The 19,656-nt window shown below is 50.5% G+C and overlaps 1 protein-coding gene across 1 annotated transcript in view; it reads right to left on the reverse strand.

Annotated features, from left to right (window-relative positions):
• Positions 1 to 3,511: 3,511 nt before the first annotated feature.
• med27 (mediator complex subunit 27) overlaps positions 3,512 to 19,656 on the reverse strand; it is a 45,457-nt gene continuing 29,312 nt past the window's right edge. Inside the window, exons 5-8 of the mRNA XM_077004102.1 lie at positions 13,765 to 13,872; positions 9,082 to 9,123; positions 7,066 to 7,143; positions 3,512 to 4,335 (exon numbers count right to left, since the gene is read on the reverse strand). Coding sequence (XP_076860217.1) covers positions 4,201 to 4,335; positions 7,066 to 7,143; positions 9,082 to 9,123; positions 13,765 to 13,872 — 363 coding nt within the window. The 3' untranslated portion in view covers positions 3,512 to 4,200. The remainder of the gene's footprint in view (positions 4,336 to 7,065; positions 7,144 to 9,081; positions 9,124 to 13,764; positions 13,873 to 19,656) is intronic.

Raw genomic sequence — 19,656 nt, forward strand, 5'->3', positions numbered from 1 at the left:
CTGTGTGCACCACCTGCTGAGACTAGAAAAACAGATGACTTCAATTATTGTTAGGACAAGACTTCTCACTCAGATTCTTTGAACAAATAAATAAAAATTGGATCTACGTCTGCAAGAGACACATAGCCAAGACAGCAGAAGGCGGTTAATGTAAAGCTAGATTATATAGCGCAGAGACATGAAGTGTAATTGGGTTTTTGTTTTGTCTGCTGAAAGTTAGAAGAGAACATAATGATCTGGTCTGTCTGGAAAGGGTGTCATTATCCTGCCATCACGTCACCCATGTTCATAGTTATTTAGTTAAAACAGCCTGTGGATGGCCAAACCCAGAGCATATCCAGGCTCCATTGCTGATACGTTGGGATATTCTCCAACCCAGACCTTAGTTCATGAGGCTTGGCAGGAAGAATAGAACCGTATTGTAATAACTATATGGTATGTTTGTGGAGCAATGCTGTATTATGAACTGCTGCAAAACGACACTGCTTAGTGGGACGACTAAGAGTATTCACACCTGATCTAGGATCAGCTTTCATGTCGTTGTGTGCAGGGGTGTAGCAGCAAATTCTGGGCCCTGTACACTCTCAATGTCAGTGAGCCCCTATAAATGCCAGTAAATGAGGCACATGAGCAAAATGGGCCCCTCTCCCTACTCGGGCCCTGGGTAGTCTGGTCCACTTTCCCCCCCACTACCACGCCCATTAGTGTGGCCACTATAATCACAAAAGCAGGTCTCATGCGATCTCATTGTGGTTACAGTCTGTTGTCCATTGTTTTTGAGGCAAGAAAAAAAACCCTCCATAGGGGCTCTGACCACAGCCTGATCTGAATGTGCAGTCGGGCCAGTCCGAGGCCTCTGAAGACGTCTTCCTACCCCCTCAGGCAGAGCCGGCCTGACCGGAGGAAGGACGAGGAGAGGCAGGAGGGTGCGGTATCCATCATTAGCATGGGGCGCCTGCACTAATTAGGCCTTCACAGCGAAGGGTGTGGGGAGAGCTAGAGAGGGGCAGCTAACGAGGCCACAGGCCAGGGAGAGTGGCGCTCGCGGCGGGGGGGGGGGGGTGCTCTCTCACGTAAGCGTGCGTACACACACACACACACACACACACACACACTTTGCAAACATACAGGTCAGCATTAAAGAATCTGAGAAAGCATAGCACGACAGATCGAGGTGGAGTGGGGGAGGGGAGAGTTTCTGCTTCTCATTATTTGATCAGAACTACTGTTACACGTTCACGGGGTCATGAATAAAGACGCGCTCGACACATATCTGTTCTACACACAGTTCTGCCATTAAGAGACATTTATAGGCATGAGTAAAACAATTAAACCAATATAAATACACAAGCATGCAAAGTATCATAGGCATGATAAAACACTGTCCAAAAAACAGCTCAATGACATCATTTGGGGCATTTACAGCGTTTGTACGTGAAGACCTACAACAGGACGAGTCAGGCCTGCACCATTATGAGGCTACGCCACATTTGCACATTCATGTGTTTTCCCTGCTTTGACCCCCCTCACCCCCTTGGACTCATTAGTTCATTAGCAAGCAACGTGTGAGTGGAATCGTGTGTGTAAGAACAGGGGAGTCTCTCTGCTGTGTGCAGTACACACTTCTGCACCCGGGAAACGCTGATCTGTGCCAATTTTAGAGTCCATTTCAAAAGCTTACATAAATCATTTCACATTAGCAATTGATGCAATTTGCAACTGGCAGATTTAGGTTAATGACGCTTTATCGACCACATAAAGGTAGATTATGATGCCCGTGTTATGGAAAACACGGAGAACACGAGCGCGAAGGGGTGCTGGTGTTTCCATACGTCCCGTGCAGAAAGCCCAAACGGTCCATCACCTAAGCGATCCTAAGACAAAGCGCAGGTTTGGTCTGTTTGGTTCCCATGCTGAAGCAGCTCCCATGTGGCCGGTTCTGAAGAGGAGGAGAAGGGCCGGCTCTCGAGACACGCGTGCGGTCAGAGCAGCGATAGAGCAGAGGGACTCTCCCCAGGGAAAGGCGGCGTGTGAGGACTCTCATATACCTTTGGGCTTGTCCTGCGAGTCTCCACGCGTCCCTTCGCGTAGGGTTTGAACCGAAGCCAGCGTGAACTCTCAGACGGCTCGCTACGCTGCACACAGCACTTTTCTGCAGACTTGCAGGGCATGGCAGCACAATCCCTGAATAAAGCGTTATAGTGCCGTATCTTTTAATAGCTCTGCTGCATGTCTGAAAGCAGCTCCCGTCAGCAAATCCTTTAGGGTGATCCATGCACTCTTAAATACACATAAAATCACATGTAATCCACCCTTAGAGATCCAGGTTTCTTTTACATACAAGTGTACAGCTGCTTATTTTAGGTGATCAACCAATGATGCTTCAGAGCATCCAGTGTGTTATAGTCAGAGTTGAAAATGGACACGGAGTGGACAAGAACTTCTGATATTTATGGCAGGATTTGTTTGTGTTCAAAGTCCTGCCAGTCCTGCTACATTCAGAACAGCTTGAGCTAAGCATGCTTTCTGTATGCATGCTTTAAAATGAGAAGAAAAGAGGACTATATACATATATTAATAAATAAAGGCAACCTTTGTAAGGTTGCTTCTCTTTGTGCAGATCTCAAACCTTCCTCCTATTCCTGAGCAGGGCACAAGTCACATTCAGAGCAGGTAAACATGCTGAATAATTCATTTCTTTGATTGCTACAGTTGAGGACGAACCGCGACTTTTGGGCTTTCCAAAAGTTGCACTGGGATCCTCCCTTCACAAGCCCCAATGGCGACGGTAGCGCGGCCTCGCTCACGCATACGCCGTACGCACGTCAGCTCGGCCTCGCTCACGCATACGCCGTACGCACGTCAGCGTGGCCGCCGTACGAGAACGAATCTCTCACCCAAACGGCGGTTTCAAAGTGGCGCAGGACATTAAAGGAGAACTCCAAACAGCTGTTATGAGGGTTGGAGATTTGAATCCTAATGCAGATGAGCAGTAGGCGTCGCCCAGGCGGACATCTTGATTGGAAACAAAAACACGATCAATAATTCAGCCCAGTGCGTACAGTAAGGTCACCCGTGTCACGACGCGTGGATGAACCCGGCAGTCGGGCTTAACAACCGGCAGGTCTTCACCTACTGCTCGCACAAGCAGGCATTACTTTGTCACCTTTGGTTAAATTATTTATGGCACTGGGAGTGTGTGTGTGTGTGTGTGTGTGTGTGGGGGGGGCATCATTTCTAGGTCACCCTGGTGTACAGATGCACTTAAGTTGTCAGCCCAAGTCTTGAGGTGCTGTGTGCCGGTCCGGGAAATCTATGGCTGTTATAACATGAACATCTCAGAGCATGAAAGGCAAACGCTGCTACTGTAGCTGTGGGCTAGACGCTGCACACAACACTGACAATGTCGGTACTGACAGAAACAATGCGAACACCACACCGGGGAGGATACACTAGAAACACTACACAGAGTTCTTGCTGAACTCCTCGATTAGAAACGAAGGACTAGAAATAAAACATCAACATGTTGCATTTTATTATATAAAAATTAGGAAACAGAAATATACTGCATTTTTATTTGAATCACAGAAAGATCCACGAATCATGACATCACCTAGTTGGGAGGTTAACACTCACAAACTATAACCATAAACCATATCATGTTATTTTAAGAATGAAACTCAAAACATGTGAAAATAAAAGTCCCCAAATGTACGCACGTTTGAGAAGCTGGAGGTTTAAGCGTGTCTCACACACACACATGGTGTTAACCTCCATGATGACAGTGAGACTCCTGGCTGTCTCTCCTCCCATTAAATAGAGGCTGTTCTAGACCTTCGGATCACTAATGCCACTGAACAAGGGAGATAAAGAGCTTTCAGAGTTCAGACTGTGTTTTACTGTGGGGAGACGGCATACAGCACCCAGACAGTATGGTTCCCTGAACGTATGGTTCCCTGAACGCACAGGCCCGGACTACTGAACGCACAGGCCCGGACTACTGAACGTAAAGGTCAGGGCTACTGAACACATAGGTCAGAGCTACTGAATGTATCGGCCAGGACTACTGAATTTATAGGTCTACAGGACATCATCACTCTGAGTTTTTATATATGTGTTTCCTTCGGGTCAGACTGTGGATGGCGCCCCCAGTGGCGTGGTGCTGGTAGTGCGGGGTGCTGCCCTGGGTCCATGCCCACGTCACTGCCTGCAGGTGTCGTGGAAGGCCTCGAGCGTGCGGAAGTCCCTCCAGGTGGGGGGGAGACCGTCCTGCAGGAACTTGCCACACCGCTGACATGGCGTCTGGAAAAGCTTAATGTAACTCCTCAGCCACGTCTGCAGGGGAAACATCAAACAGAGCTGGACCACTTCTCAAAACAAACTGAAAATAAATACACGTGTGTGCACATATATAACTATATAACTGTGTGCACACACAACTATGTGTACGCACAAATAAATCTAGTTTTTATTAATACATGGACATAATTATATACAAATTATGGGTGGGCACGCACGCGCGCGCACACACACACACACACACACACACACACACACACACACACACACACACACACACACACACACACTTTTCTCTCACACACAAAGCTGTTTATAAAATTCCTGCATTGCAAAAGTCCCATATATAGACTGACAGATTAAGATCACTTGACCAAGTCATGTTCCTATACGTACAGCATTCGGGCTTGTTACATGTCAAGATGACAAATTGCTAGGGTGAAGTGTCATTATGTAAATGTGGTCCCCCAGGTATTATTTAATGAAATTAAAATGACAGGCTAATGAGAGGGGAGGATCCTGGCCCAGCTCCGTATGCCGGAGATGCAGATCAAAGTCCCATGGGCTATAAACGTAATCCCAGCTCAGCTTGGCCAGTAACACACAAAAGTCAAATGCTGATCCCAGAACAGCGCACTCTCCACACAGCGGCCCGCCAGACAGACACGCACCCTTTACACATGACCGCCTGGACTCACTGCATCGGCGTGAACCGTATGAGCACACAGCATGGGGCCGGTGGTCCTGGGGCTCATGTACACACACACACACACACACACACACACACACACACACACACACACACACACACACACACACACACACACACACACACACACACACACACACACACACACAGACAGACGAATGCCCCATCTATCAAGAGCAGGTGTGGCATGGCCCCGCCCTTGTCTGTCCCGCCTCATCCAACCCCGAAGGTCTGGGGTGAGGCGTCCACAGGGGCTCCACGCTTGGCCCTCCTGTTCACTGACCTATATACAGCCTGGCAGGCACTACAGCCTGTGAGGCAAGGAAGCAGTACTGCAGCTGTTCTGAATGTGTAAACTCACATTCTAATATTAGCTTTGGGCACTTATTGCAAATCCAGCAGTTATTACAAGAATATGTACAGAATTTCCTGTGCGATTAGTAGAGGCAGTGGAAACAGAGCAGGATGCTTCAGGTGTCAGGGCCCCTTCACGCTCCCTCCGCGCACCCTCCACGCACCCTCCACGCTCCCTCCACGCTCCCTCCACGCTCCCTCCACGCACCCTCCACGCACCCTCCACGCTGCCTCCACGCTGCCTCCACGCTGCCTCCACGCTGCCTCCACGCACCCTCCAGGCACCCTCCACGCTCCCTCCACGCTCCCTACACGCTCCCTACACGCTCCCTACACGCTCCCTACACGCTCCCTCCACGCTCCCTCCACGCTCCCTCCACGCACCCTCCACGCTCCCTCCACGCTCCCTCCACGCACCCTCCACGCACCCTCCACGCACCCTCCACGCTCCCTCCACGCTCCCTCCACGCTCCCTCCACGCTCCCTCCACGCTCCCTCCACGCTCCCTCCACGCCGCAGTGGTCCACTGCGTGGTCTTGTTTTCAGCCCATTCTTGTCAGCTCCTGAGGTGTTTACCGAGCCCTTCATGAGTTACAAAGCTGATGGCTAGAACAGGACACGCACGAGAACGTGCGGCAAAATGAACTCGAGAAAAACAGACCGGCGTTAAACCGGGACAGGTCCCCAATCCCACCACCCTGAGCCAGGGGTCGTCCCAGGGGTCGTCCCAGGGGTCGTCCCAGGGGTCGTCCCAGGGGTCGTCCCAGGGGTCGTCCCTGCCCCCGGTGCACCCACGTCCAGGTCTACAGCGGCACTAACAGCTAAAGAACAGACGAGTGAGTGCGAGACATGGCATGCGCTTGAAAGGGCCCTGCTGAGCACGCTCAGTGGGTCACAGGAAGCGAGAGGAGAGCCCCTGCAGTGTCACGCCATTGGAAGACCTCGCCATCGATTGAAGACGTGGGGGTGGGGGGGGCTGTGTAATCAATCGCTCCTGTCCTCACTCCTCCCAGCAGGCCACTGAGGACTATTTAAAGCCTAACCAGACACGATGCCTGGTGTCACGTACACAAACACACAGACGATCTTCAGATCCAGCCCTTACATCAGAAGAGCCTCCAGACCGCTGCTGCTGTCGGCCACACGCGGTTCTGCTCAGGTTTCTCATCTAGAACACTAAGGTCAGTCTGATTTACAGTGTTGGACTTTTATGTGTATGTGCTATTAAGACCTATTAAGACCAGCTCATTCAGAAATGATAAAATGACCTATACATAGAACACGATGATGTAATGGCAGGTGAGGGAAAACTGCGGCGGCAGCATAAAATAGGCAGGGAAGAAAGAAACCGTGGGAACACAGGAGTGTAGGGGTGGAGCCGGAGAGGGGGCAGGGCCAGTGGGGGGCGGAGCCAGTGTGGTAGGGGACATGGGGGTTTAATCAATGTGGGAGGGGACATGGGGGGTGGAGCCAGTGCGGGAGGGGACATGGGGGGGTGGAGCCAGTGCGGGAGGGGACATGGAGGGTGGAGCCAGTGTGGTAGGGGACATGGGGGGTGGAGCCAGTGCGGGAGGGGACATGGGGGGGCAGGGCCAAGGTGGGAGGGGACATGGGGGGTTGAGCCAGTGTGGGAGGGGACGTCATTGTGGACACAAACAATGGACACAAACAAACAAAAAAAAAACCACCAGGGAAGATCTCACCATGAAGGATCGTACCACCACGTCAGGCATCTGGGGCAGCTGGTAGTGCAGTAGGGCTGTGGTGGCGTGGTCAGTCACCTGGGGCAGGGACCGGGGCAAAGGGGCAGAGCAAAGAGACACTGTCAGTGCATCAGGGACATTCATATAATCCAAGGCACTGTTTTGTGTGTGTGTGGGGGGGTGGGGGTTACATTGCAACTGCAAAATCATAAAAACAACAACATGTACAATTTTATTCCATTTCCTTTAAAGCACCAGTATGAGTTCTGAACGGTCTGGTCTCCAAAGAAATCCACACAGGACACAGGAGACGTAGCTGGACTTTATACATTCGGAAATGAATTGACATTATATATATATCAAACCCTAAACTGATCATACCCTAAACTGATCAAACCCTGAGCTGATCACACCCTGAGCTGATCACACCCTGAACTCATTTTCAGTTCATGTCTCCTACATTTAGATTAAACTAAGAAATTAATTTCTCAAAAATCTCACCATCTTCTCATCAAGTCTCATCTCCCAGCACTAACTACTGTTGCTGGGAACTAGAGAGATCTTCAGTAGTCTTCCTTGCCTGTCATCACCCAGTATGTGGGGCCAGGGAGGATGGCCAACTGAACCAGGCCAGTGCTGTTCTCAGTGGCATTACATCACGTACTGCGTGGGTCTGCACTCAAAGCCCAACCACTCGGATGATCACAAAATACTCTGGAAGGCCCTCTCATATGTGGGTGTGTAAAAGAGAGAGAGAGAGAGAGAGAGAGAGAGAGAGAGAGACAGAAAGGGAAAGTGTATGTGTCTGAATGAGCGTGTTTATGAGAATGAGTGTGTGAGCGAGCATGTGAATGAGCATGTGTGTGTATATGTGTATGAATGAGTGTGTATGCGAGTGTGTGTGTTAATGTGTGTGTACGAGTGAGCATGTGTGAATGCCTGAGTCTTTGTGTTTCGTGTGTGTGTGTGTGTGTGTGAATCAATGTTCATATGTGAGTGAGTGTGTGTGTGTGTGTGTGTGTGTGCGAGCGTACAGCAGTGGTCAGAGCTGAGAGGGGTGTGTGTGTGGGGGGGGGGGGGGGGGGTGATGGAGAAGGCCCACGGGGCTCGTGTCTTGACTGACAGCAGGGTGGGGAAGCTGAGAGAGGTTCCTGCCCTCGGCTCAGTGGAAGACAGCCCCCGTTTGAGTTAGCGCTGGAACGCCAGCGCGTGGAGGGGGAATAAACAGGGCGCGCCTTTGATCAGTGCCTCTAGATGTGAGGCGTAAGCACCCCCCCGGGGTAAAGTGGCCCTGTGTCTCCCCAAAGCCGCCGTGTCACTCCGCCTCGTGTCTCCCCCCATCACGCTCGGCTCTCTCATCTCCCACGCAAGTCGGAGTCACTGTTGCTTCATCAATCTATCACAGGGTCTCTCTCACTCTCTCTCTCTGAAAGGTGGAGGCACTACGACAGGTTAGGCAGCTCCATCTGCCCAGAGGCAGTCAGCGCTTTAATTCCAGTCTAATGAGATTCGGGCAGGAAGGCAGATAAAAGCAGCAGAGTGGCACACTCCACCCCAGACGTTTTGGGGGCGGAGCCAAGAAATGTGGGGGAAGCGGTTTGCGGTAAAACGAAATGAAAAACACAAAGACAAACGATGTGTGAGGGATAAAAGGAGGGACAGGCCCGAGTGAGTCTGGGAGAAACGTGACGACCATGAAGATGAGAGCGGGAGATCTAATTAGGACCTACTGTAAGAGTCCACAGATGACTGATTAAAGCCCTTCACGCCTGCACCCTAGTCAAACTGCGGCAGGGGAGCTCGACTGGATAAATCTTCTTTTTCTTAGCCACAAGCTCACCCTGTCCTCCCTGACCAATCACAGCAGACGTTGGGGCTTCTTCACAAGGGTGTTTCACTAATGACCATATTCACTCTGAAGTGAGGATTAGCACAGCACCCCAAACCAACACTGAAGTTTTTTCCTCATATAAAATATTTAAAAGATGCATAATTAAGATTCATGCATACACTCACCTTTTGAAATACTTGGTAGTTTGACTTTGACCAGATATCCAGCTGAAAGGGGAAAAGGAGATAAAAAATAAATTCAGCTTTATGTTCGAAACTGTGATTGGTTTGGATCCTGAGCCGATTGGTTTGGATCCTGAGCCGATCGGTTTGGATCCTGAGCCGATTGGTTTGGATCCTGAGCTGATTGGTTTGGATCCTGAGCTGATTGGTTTGGATCCTGTGCTCTCCTGTGTTCCTCAGGTCGAGGCTGTGGAAGCCACAAAACAGCTTCCAACTGTTGCACCTGCTCTTCTGGATCCAGGTCAGGACACAGATATATGGAGGGAAGCCCCACGCAGTGGCTGGGTGATGGAGGTTTGGCAGACCTGCCGTCTCCACACGACAGAGAACTTGCTCATCCAATCTGCCCCCTTACAGTTCTCAACTGCAACAGGCCTCTGAGATACAGCAGGAACCTTCCTCGTTCCTCCTCATTCTACGTGTAGATCATTCTACGTGTAGACTATTCAGCGTGTAGATCATTCAATGTGTAGAACATTCTGTTGAACTATCAGGCAGTAATGGATATCAGAAGAGCAACTTGAACGAGTGGTAGAGTGACTTATGACACTGGAGAACAAACAATATATCTCCAGTTTTTCTAGAGAAGATCTCAAGAATGCAACCAGAGTAATTGCTGTTTTGCCAGTGACCTGTTTATTGCCTTAAATTTATGAAAATACCAGAAAGTCTATCAATTCTCCCACAAGAAAGATGCCCAACATTTCTGCATTAAATAATGCTTGGATGTCTTAGCATTGACTAGGTTTCTGGGGCAGGGCTCGGATGCCTCTGTAGAGCTGGCCGGCTCAGCCATACGGCGGGGAGAGAAAAGGCCACGTGCTAATCAGCCTGTTATGTGAAGGTCATCAGAACAGTTTCAAAGGCGATAACAAATCAAAACGTTCCCCTGAATCTAATATCAAACACGGCCGGTATCAGCGTTTATTAAAGAAATCAGATCCCATCCCTCCACTGTCCCCTAGCCCACTCCGACACACTGACGCCCTTTGAAGTAAAAAAGAATGCCGGATCGCAAATTACCCAAGAGACGCCTGAGATGGTCTTTGAAGCCTCACTTTGATAGTGTATTTTCTTTCTCCTAACTCCATCCCTCACTCACTCATCCATTCTTGCTCTCTCCCTCACCCTTTCACCCCGGCTCTCCCGCTCCACTCTCTCCAGGAGTCCCGCACGCAGGAATAATGGGCCATGTAGTAGAACCTGATCCTCTGGCTTAAAGGGGCATAGAGTGGGAGGTGCTGGCAGAAGCCAATCAATGCGTGGCCCGGACTCCTGCAACATCTCGCCGCCTCTGCCGAGGTCACCTCCGACTCACCTGCGGCGTGACATCCAGGGCAGGGATTAGGAGTTCCTCGCAAAGTCTGCGAATCTGCTCGGAATATAGACGTCTTCGGCTATTTCTTCACGAGTCCTGCGTGAGGAACAGATCTCCTCAAAGACCATCGCCTTGGGCCGCTTCAGCAGGAGGGGGAAGCGTTGCTTCATTTATCTGACAGAGCAGTCGTTATTTGCGCATCGTTTACACGGACAGTCGATAAAACCCCACGAAAAAGTCCCAAGTTAAAAGCACGTGCCAAGTTAAAATGTGCGTTCTTGAGTTTGTGAAGGTCTTCAAATGACTTTGGCGTTGGTCGGCGTGAAGCTACAGGCACTAGCCAGAGGAGGGAGTGTCGGGCAGTCCCACACGGCCGTAGTGGGAGCAGCAGGCCGTTTGAACAGGTGAACCACCGGAGACCCACCATAGCCACAACAGCCCCGGGACCCACGGGGGGCACCGAGTCTCGACCCGGCAGGTTCAGCGCTGACGCCAGGTCCTGGCTAGCAGGACAGATCTGCAGGACAGCCTGATCATGAAACACACGACTTCTACTACTGCTCGCCAGTTGGATGTAGAATGTTTTTCACTAAAATCAAATCGTGGGCCAAACCCGAATCGAAAGACTACACTGAAATCAGAAAGAGGTATAGTGTCTGTTATTGCACTAGGCAAATAACATTCATTAACGAGCTGGAATTTTGATGATGTAAGCATGTCTCGTGAGAGAATAATTATTTAGGAAATGAGTGTTGGTGGAGCGGTAATGAAAGACATCTGTTTCGTTAGTGTTATGAGCTCAACTTATGCATTAAGAATACATTTTAGATAAACGATAAATTAACACAGTTTAGAGGAGTTGATCATTTATTTCTGATTATTACGAAACTGCTTGTTCGATCTTGCCCACTTGACATCGGACTGAGGCTACACTGACTGATACACCGATACTAGGCTAGTTCTAGGTAGGCTATAGAGCTAATGAACTTGTAGACCTTTTATCTAGTTGAAAAAAATCAAATGTACAGGCAAACTGTTTGTTTCAATGCTCAGATCTCAAAAGGTAACATTACTAAACCGTTAGTTACGCGACTTCTAACATCAGTTAATTAACCAGCTAATAGGCTCCATGAACCACATTAGTAAATCATTAGTGAGCCATGTAAATCACAAAGCCAGATTAATTCCCAGCTAAATTAGCCACATTTCTAGTGGAGCTTCCATGCCCTGCCAGACAGGCACTTCAGGCGGGGTGTGTACCGTGGACACTGCTGTTCAGTTTCACCCTGTGCTTTCATTAACCATGCTGTTTTAGGATTACATGTCAAGATTTTAGAAAATGAACCATTTCAAGGTACCTCAGGAAACCGAGTGCCAAAGTGTAAATAAAGGCAGCCTTCTTACTTCTCCGCCTCTCCGTCTTGTGCTAATAAGCACAACATGCATACATAATGACCACCACAAATGAGTCAAGGCAATTAGTATGCATAAACTGGCTAGCTAAATAAGATCAACAAATTAGGCTGCACGGCGTATAAAACACCGGAACAAACTGAATTATAATCATCTGGGCAAAAAGTTTCTTCGTTAGTCCATTAAAAAGAAATTCTAATATTCAGAACCACAGTGTAAAAAGAAACATGCATAGATGTTTCGTAGATGGTTCTAGGAAGCAGCAGTGGCCACACAAAGGTATGGTGACTGTCCTCCTGTTGCCAGTGCGAGCACTCGGCACACGCGACGGCTGTGTGGCTTCTCACGCCATCTGACAGAGCAGCAGGGTCGTGAGCACCCAGAGCCTTGGCTTGACAGCATGGTCACGTGCACAGAGGGCCTTGGCTTGACAGCATGGTCACGTGCACAGAAGGCCTTGGCTTGACAGCATGGTCACGTGCACAGAGGGCCTTGGCTTGACAGCATGGTCACGTGCACAGAGGGCCTTGGCTTGACAGCATGGTCACGTGCACAGAGGGCCTTGGCTTGACAGCATGGTCACGTGCACAGAAAGCCTTGGTTTGGCAGCAGGGTTACGTTGACACAGGGCTTTGGTTTGCCAGAAGGGTCACGTGAACACAAGGTTTTGGTCTGGCACAAGGGTCACATGGACACAGGGCTTTGGTCTGGCAGAAGGGTCACGTGAACACAAGGCTTTGGTCTGGCAAATGGGTCACGTGAAGACAGGGCTTTGGTCTGGCAGCAGGTCACGTTCCTCATGCCACTGTCATAATTAAGAACGATCAAGGTGCTGCATTGCTTTGATGGTTTCCCCACATCGGTGTTACCGCGGTGTGTTGAAACAGGAAGCAAGAGACTTGCACATCGTCGTATTCAAACTGAAAGGAATGCCAATGCGGGACCTGACACGCGGCCGCGTTTGGATGCGGTGGGGGTACGGTGTCTCACGTCCTTCATGTGTTCTTTGGTGCAGAGAGAAAGCGTTGAACGCATCTGAATTATTTAAATCGCTGTGTGGAGAGATGTGTCAATAGCTAAATTCCTGGATTTCATAAAGTTACCTAAGCTACAAGATCCAAAGAGCATCCGAAGAGCACGGAAGAACGACATGACCTTGTGCAAAAAAGAAAAAGATCAGAGGAAATGGGTTTGAGCGGGACTCGCTAGAGGAATACTTAAGAGCGCTGCAGCTCCTCGGGTGGGGACGGCCTCTGATAGACCACCTGCTTCTGGGCAAGCCACCCAGATGCCGAGGCCAATATGAAACCAAACTACTCTCTTAGTAATGAGTCTCCACTAAAACCCCCTGGGCAAAGTTAACTAGGCCTTAAGGCCGGCTACCCAGACCTAGAATTGTCCTACACTCGAAAGGGCAGATTTGTTTATAGCACATTTAGGTATACTAGGCAATTAAAGGTGCTTTACGAGTAAATGAAAAATAAATAAGTATAAAATCAAACATAGCAGTAGAAAGCTGTTCTGGGGTTTAAAATGGTCTTAAGCGGGACTGAAAGATGGATCAAATCCGTAGGTTTTCTGTCTCGATCTGAAGGCACAGCTGAGCACTTTTCTGTGTCAGTTCACTCCATGCTGCACAGAGGTTAACTGCTGCTTGTCTGCGTTTAACGCCGACACCAGCCACAATTAACCGAGGAGCTCCTCGTGATCTACAAGTTCGGCTTGGACTGGCTTGTTTCAGCACGTCTGACAGACACACTGGCCCTAAAATATCTAGTAATGACAGGATGGCAGTACTGATCTGGAATCAGCCTCCTCCTCACTCTATGATGATTCCAGTCAGCAGTGGGCAGCATGCAGACTGATCCCAGATCTCTCTGCGGTACGCGTCTTACCTTGCCGTCTTCAGTGTGAATGTTTTCGTGGTATCCCCTGACGATGGTGCGGTCAATGAACAGACTCCGCATCACCACGATGGCTTTAAGCACCTTTCCCAGGGTCACCTGCAAGCACACACACACACACACACACACACACACACACACACACACACACACACACACACACACACACCACACACACACCACACACACACCACACACACACCACACACACACCACACACACACACACCTGGTGTTTACAGCAGCTTGGCCTTTCAGCAGTGCCACCCCACAAATTGCCATCTTCAGCATAGGTGAACCAACCACCGCCGGCAGCCAATTTTAAACACCAAAGTCTTCTTCACCAAAGTCTTCTTCAGAGACGCTACAACAGACCAGCAAGCAGTGGTTCAGGTTCAGGTGCTGCTTTCTAGACTGCGGGACCCTGCGCACTTCAAAGGCACCTTCTACCCCGCTGCAAGACATTCAAAGCAGCGCAGGACTCTGGCAGGCCTTTAAAGTTCAGCTGGATTTAATCAGACTGAAACCTCAGAGCCGCCCTCTCGGTCTGGGCATCCGCGCGCGTGTCTCGCGGAGAGACGAAGGGAGAGCAGAAGGAGACAAAGGAGACAAGATGGAGCTCAAATCCCTTCTTGCTTTATTTGTCAGAGCTGTTCAAACAGAGCAACCCGACTGCTGGAACAAAACAGCGGTGTTTATCGTCAGAGTGCCGCTGTCTGAATTATTAACGTGGCAGGCCAGGCGGGTGGAGAGGGGGTGGGGTTGGGGGGTGGAGGTGGCAGAGCAGCGGGACCAGGCTGCACTGAAAGCCACCATTCACCAACATGTCTGAAGAAGCAGGGAGACTGACCAGGCCACTCGATGCGGGGGGCAGGGGTCAGGGAATGATGGAGGCGGGGGGCAGGCAGGTGGAGGAATCTCCCTGAGGGGGTCTGAAAGGGAGGAGTACAATGTAGAGCAGCAGGATAAAGTTCAGCTTGCAAAATCAAGAGTGATACACTGTAGCAAAACTCACAATGTCTCTCTCACGCACACACACACAATAAATCAAGAGTGATACACTGTAGCAAAACTCACAATGTCTCTCTCACACACACACACACATACACATACACACACACAATAAATCAAGAGTGATACACTGTAGCAAAACTCACAATGTCTCTCTCTCTCTCACACTCACACACACACTAAATCAAGAGTGAGACACTGTAGCAAAACTCACAATGTCTCTCTCACACACACACACATACACACACAAGAAATCATTCTGATATAATTTTTTACAAGTTCTTAGCTATAGAGATTAATCCCCCCCCAGTCCTGTGATCAGATCAGAGATATAACAACAATCTTCAGGTTATATAGCACAGTGGAATGACGTCCGTGTTATGGTTGTCGTGAAAGTACAAATTCTTAACCAGACAAATCTTCGCCAACATTCGGCCTGATGGATTGATCAGAAATTGATCAGTACAGATAACTGAAGAACACGGACGTAAAAATGTAATGACGCTCTACGCACAAAGTAATAGAACCAGACCTCATAGCCAGACTAAGACAACCCAGGGAAACCACGTCACTGCATCAGAGTGGAGAAACTGGAAACTGATGAACCGGCAACACCATCTTACAGGAGGAGCACTGGAGAGAAGGAGCTGAGCTCAGTCACGTGGAACGCCAGCAGACAAACGTCTCGTTAGCACTCATGGTGATCTGAATACATCTCGACCTCACGCTAATGGGAGTGTAAGGGTAGTAATCAAATTAAAGATGCGTCCAGTTAGGGCAAATATTGTCTTTTCTGTTTGCAACCTGCATATCGAACATGTCAAACTGCCACAGCATAAAGAAAATATAGTAATAATAATGATGGTTGTGATGAAAACATTTAAATAATAGCATTTCCAGGATTTACTGCTAGAAGTCGTTTCCAGTTTGTCCAGTTGGTGGTCGTGTGGAGCGGTCCTGTGCTTTACTTTCATGACCATGACCTCCCATGAGTACCCAGCCATGTGGGTCACAAGGGTCGCCAGGCATCCGGGCGCAGTCATTAGAACTCCGCTAACGAGGGCACGTGGCGAACCGCCAACCGCATGTGCGCGCACACAAGCTGCAGTCTCCACGGAAACGCGGAGGAATGAGAAGCCCTGTGAGGTGACCAATCTTGTCAGCGAAGACGACGAAGATGTAAAAGCCCTGGCAGTGCCGGTCGTCCGGAGGACTCGCTCCGCGGCCTTCCCCGCTGCGAGGACGGCTTATTAAAGCCGGGGCGGCAGGAGCAGAGCGGGTCGGGCCTCAGTCCGCCTCTGCAGGCCGGCAGCCACACGCACAGACGCTGCCTATTAGAGCTCTCGGCCTCCCGGGTCCGCCTGATGCGAAAAACACAACCTTCCTCCCCGCCGAGCAGAGCGTGCGTGCGCGCGCAGAACCCTCGCCTACGTCGGGGTCATCCGGAACTACGGGCCGCGCACGGAGGGGAGGTCGGCACGGGCCGGCAAAGGATCATGGGATACGGAGCAAGGACAGGAGTTATTTCCAGGCTGCATCTGTTGGGCTGAGTGTCGTCAAAGGAAAAACGCACACAGGTTTCCCGGCACGCGGAGATCGATGGTTGAGAACAGGGGCGGGGGGGCGGTGTTCATCCCCCAGGCTGCACAGACGCGCTGGCCCGAGCCCTCGGGGGGAGACGTCCGCTTCCGCGAGCCTCCCACTCCCCGCCCTCTCTGCTGCGGTGGCCGCCAAGTGTCAGCACGTATGGATTTCCCATCGATCCGGTCCTTAATGCGTCCTAAAGCGAGAGGTGGTCCCCAGAGCACCACGTCAGACATCTTCCTTCTCTTTGATCCCTCCGAGCTTTCCAGCGCGTCGCAAACGGGTCGCAGCTCACACAGTGTCGGTTTGAGTCCAGAGTCGAAGGTCAGACTCGTCGTGAAGCACAAGAAGCCTCAGTCATGTCCGAAGGGGGAGTCAGTGCTTTATATTTCCCCCTTTTAAACTCCTTTTACCCCAGTTTTCTTCAAACGTTTGTTGTCTCCAATTACACCCACTAGTTCACAAACAGTTCACCAATTCCCAACCCAACACCACCAAGCCAGGAGGCTTCATTCACCACATGGAACCAGCCATCTTTTCAAACTGCCACCAGTGTGATGTCACAAGACGGCTCAAGGCGCTTAGAGGAGAGCGCCAACAACAAGCTCCGCCCTCTCTGGCAAACGGACGTCTAGATTGGTCAGGAGCAAGTTGAGGGATGGCTGCAGGAGCCAACCAAGCCACCCAGGAAGCAGGGTCAGATCCACTCTGTCCATCTCTCCACATCTTCCCACTCAGAGATGGGCTGGCCATCACGTGAGGTCGCACCATAAATCACCTGATTGTACAGCTCACGCTTACGCTGACATTTAAATGCAGTTGTCACTAACCACTAACTACAGCCCATCTATCTAACAGCTGGTCATGCTGCCATTACAAAGCAGATTCCGCACTGCAACCGATAGCCATTTAATCCCCAAAGATTTGTTTTGAGAGGGAGGGGCCTGTTTGTGAGTTGCCTGGATTGGTGCTGGGAGCTTTCACCGCTCCCTGGGAAGGCTGGGCTTGGGGGGGTCGGCGTGTTGAGCTCGTCTGCCCCCTCACATGGCCAGTCCTGTTGCTTCAGAACCAAAAGACTCCAGCAAGAAATTGGCTCATGCAAAACAAACAGCAGCAAAACGACGGCCATCTGCTCAAAGTTTGCAGACGCACCCTCGTACGCACACACACGCGAAAACACACATGCGCACAAACACACACACACGCATGCAGCCAGTCAGCACATGAGATGAAAACACGCAAATGCAGACACTCCCAAACAGCACACGTGTCAGTAGCACCCTAACCCTCGCGTGCTCGTACGCGCACCGCCACGTGCACCGCCACGTGACCTTAAGCTCCCATTCAAGCCCGCTAACATGCGAGCGTGAGTGCGTGCAGACCCACATGTAAATGACTGCTCTCTAATGTCAGCCGTGCTCCTCAGAAGTGTTGCACACCGCTACATCACATTCAAAACATTAGCGGAGGAGCTCGCTGTGAATAATGTAACAAAGGGGCCTGTTTCAGTCTTCTCCACCATCAAATTCTGCCTTCTCGGCAGCGAACACAGACCGCGTGCTGCAGAAGACGCCTCTTCACAGGCCAACACAAGCGCAGCAGAAGGGCGAAATTATTGATGATGTAATCTAGAGGCATTTTCAGGAGGAGGAGCGGAATATGCCTCCAGATTACATCATCGGCTCTAACAGGAAGAGGAGTAAAGAAATCAGCCCTTTTAAAGAACGCAGGAGCAGAGACGCTCACGGCAGCTTGAGGGTACGCCATCAAAAATCACTAATTAGTTTAAAGAATGAAACCTGGCAATTCACTTCATTCGCCACACGTTTCAGCCATTGATACAACACGCTCAAGTGCACAAAGAATAAACGTTAAGAGTCATCACAAGAGCCCCGAGAGGACGGAATGAGGATCCAATGAAGACTTCAGAGGCCTCCTTCTACAATACACAAGACCACATTTGTGAGTACAATCTCCACAAAAAGCTTCAACGTCTGCACAATCCCCTTCAAGAAGTGCTAATACAGAAACAATCTCTAAAAACACCTTAAACTTCATTAGCGCATCACCCTAAAAAAAACGCAGCTACAAATTGTGTCTAGGCTTCTAATCACACTATAAGCCCTGACATTCACAGCAAATGGACCTCGACTAATTCCTGCACTGTGGGATCCTCCCACGAAATCCCAGACCATGTTTCAAAACCGTTCGTCCAAAAACACGTACACGGCACGGCTCCCCGAGTCCCGCGAGCCAAAGCCACTTACGAACGTCAGCGGCCATTGTGTCCGTGTCCGTTCCTCCAGCAGCCGGGGAGGAGAGTGAGGGGTTGGCGCGGGGCCCAGTTGAGTCCCACGGGGCCGAGGGGAGTCCCGCGGGGCCGAGGCGAGTCCCGCAGAGAGGGCAGGCTGGCGGGAGACCCTAGGGAGGCTAAGCCACCTGGGGCGCTTCATTAGTGCCGTGAAAGCACACTGGCTCTCCCAGGCCCAACGGAGGGGGGCAGAACAAGTGGCAGGAAAATAAGAAGCCGTTTCTAAGCAACAAGTGAGCGGCTGCGGAACAGGAAGCGGGAGGTGCCGGGCGGGACCGTGGCGGGGCGTCCAGCTCCACCTGACCAAGGGAAAGAGCGGGGTGGCTCATCATCATGACTAAGGAGAGTCTGAAATTTCACCACCTCCTTCCGTTGGGCTGCTCGTCCGTGGATGACAGAACTCACTTCTGCCACCAGGACAAACCTCATGAATTCACGTCGTCCATGACAGCAACACCAGGCACTCTCAATCTGGGGGCTTTTCGTGAACTATGACCCCAACCTGCAGAGACATTCGACTGATCCAGCTCAGTGCTTCGATTACTTCAGCCATTCCCATGACCTTTAAACTCTTCATCTACTCGCTGACCTTTGAGCTTTTCAACTACCCACCTGTCCTTTAAACTTTTCTACTGAACACCTGACCTCTGAACTCTTCAGACATTCATCTGACCTTCAAGTTCTGAAGCAATTTATCTTTTTCCCCCTCTAGCCACCTACGTGACCTTTGACATCCCAAGCCCCTGGGTCAGACCCTCAGAACACTACCGACACTATTTCTGACCTCTTCCACTATTACCATCTCATCAGCTTTTCTATTAGCTTTCCATCCAGCACCCAAAGGACAAACGGGTCACCTCACCAGTGTCGAGCGACCAGGACACGTGAGCCCCGCCACTCTGAGGTCATACCGGGAGACATGGTCAATATTCCGGGGCCAGAAGGCAGCCAGTGGCCAGATCTTCAGGAGCACAGTGA

The sequence above is a fragment of the Brachyhypopomus gauderio genome, chromosome 4, assembly GCF_052324685.1.
Source record: "Brachyhypopomus gauderio isolate BG-103 chromosome 4, BGAUD_0.2, whole genome shotgun sequence".
In the NCBI taxonomy this organism is placed as follows: Eukaryota; Metazoa; Chordata; class Actinopteri; order Gymnotiformes; family Hypopomidae; genus Brachyhypopomus; species Brachyhypopomus gauderio.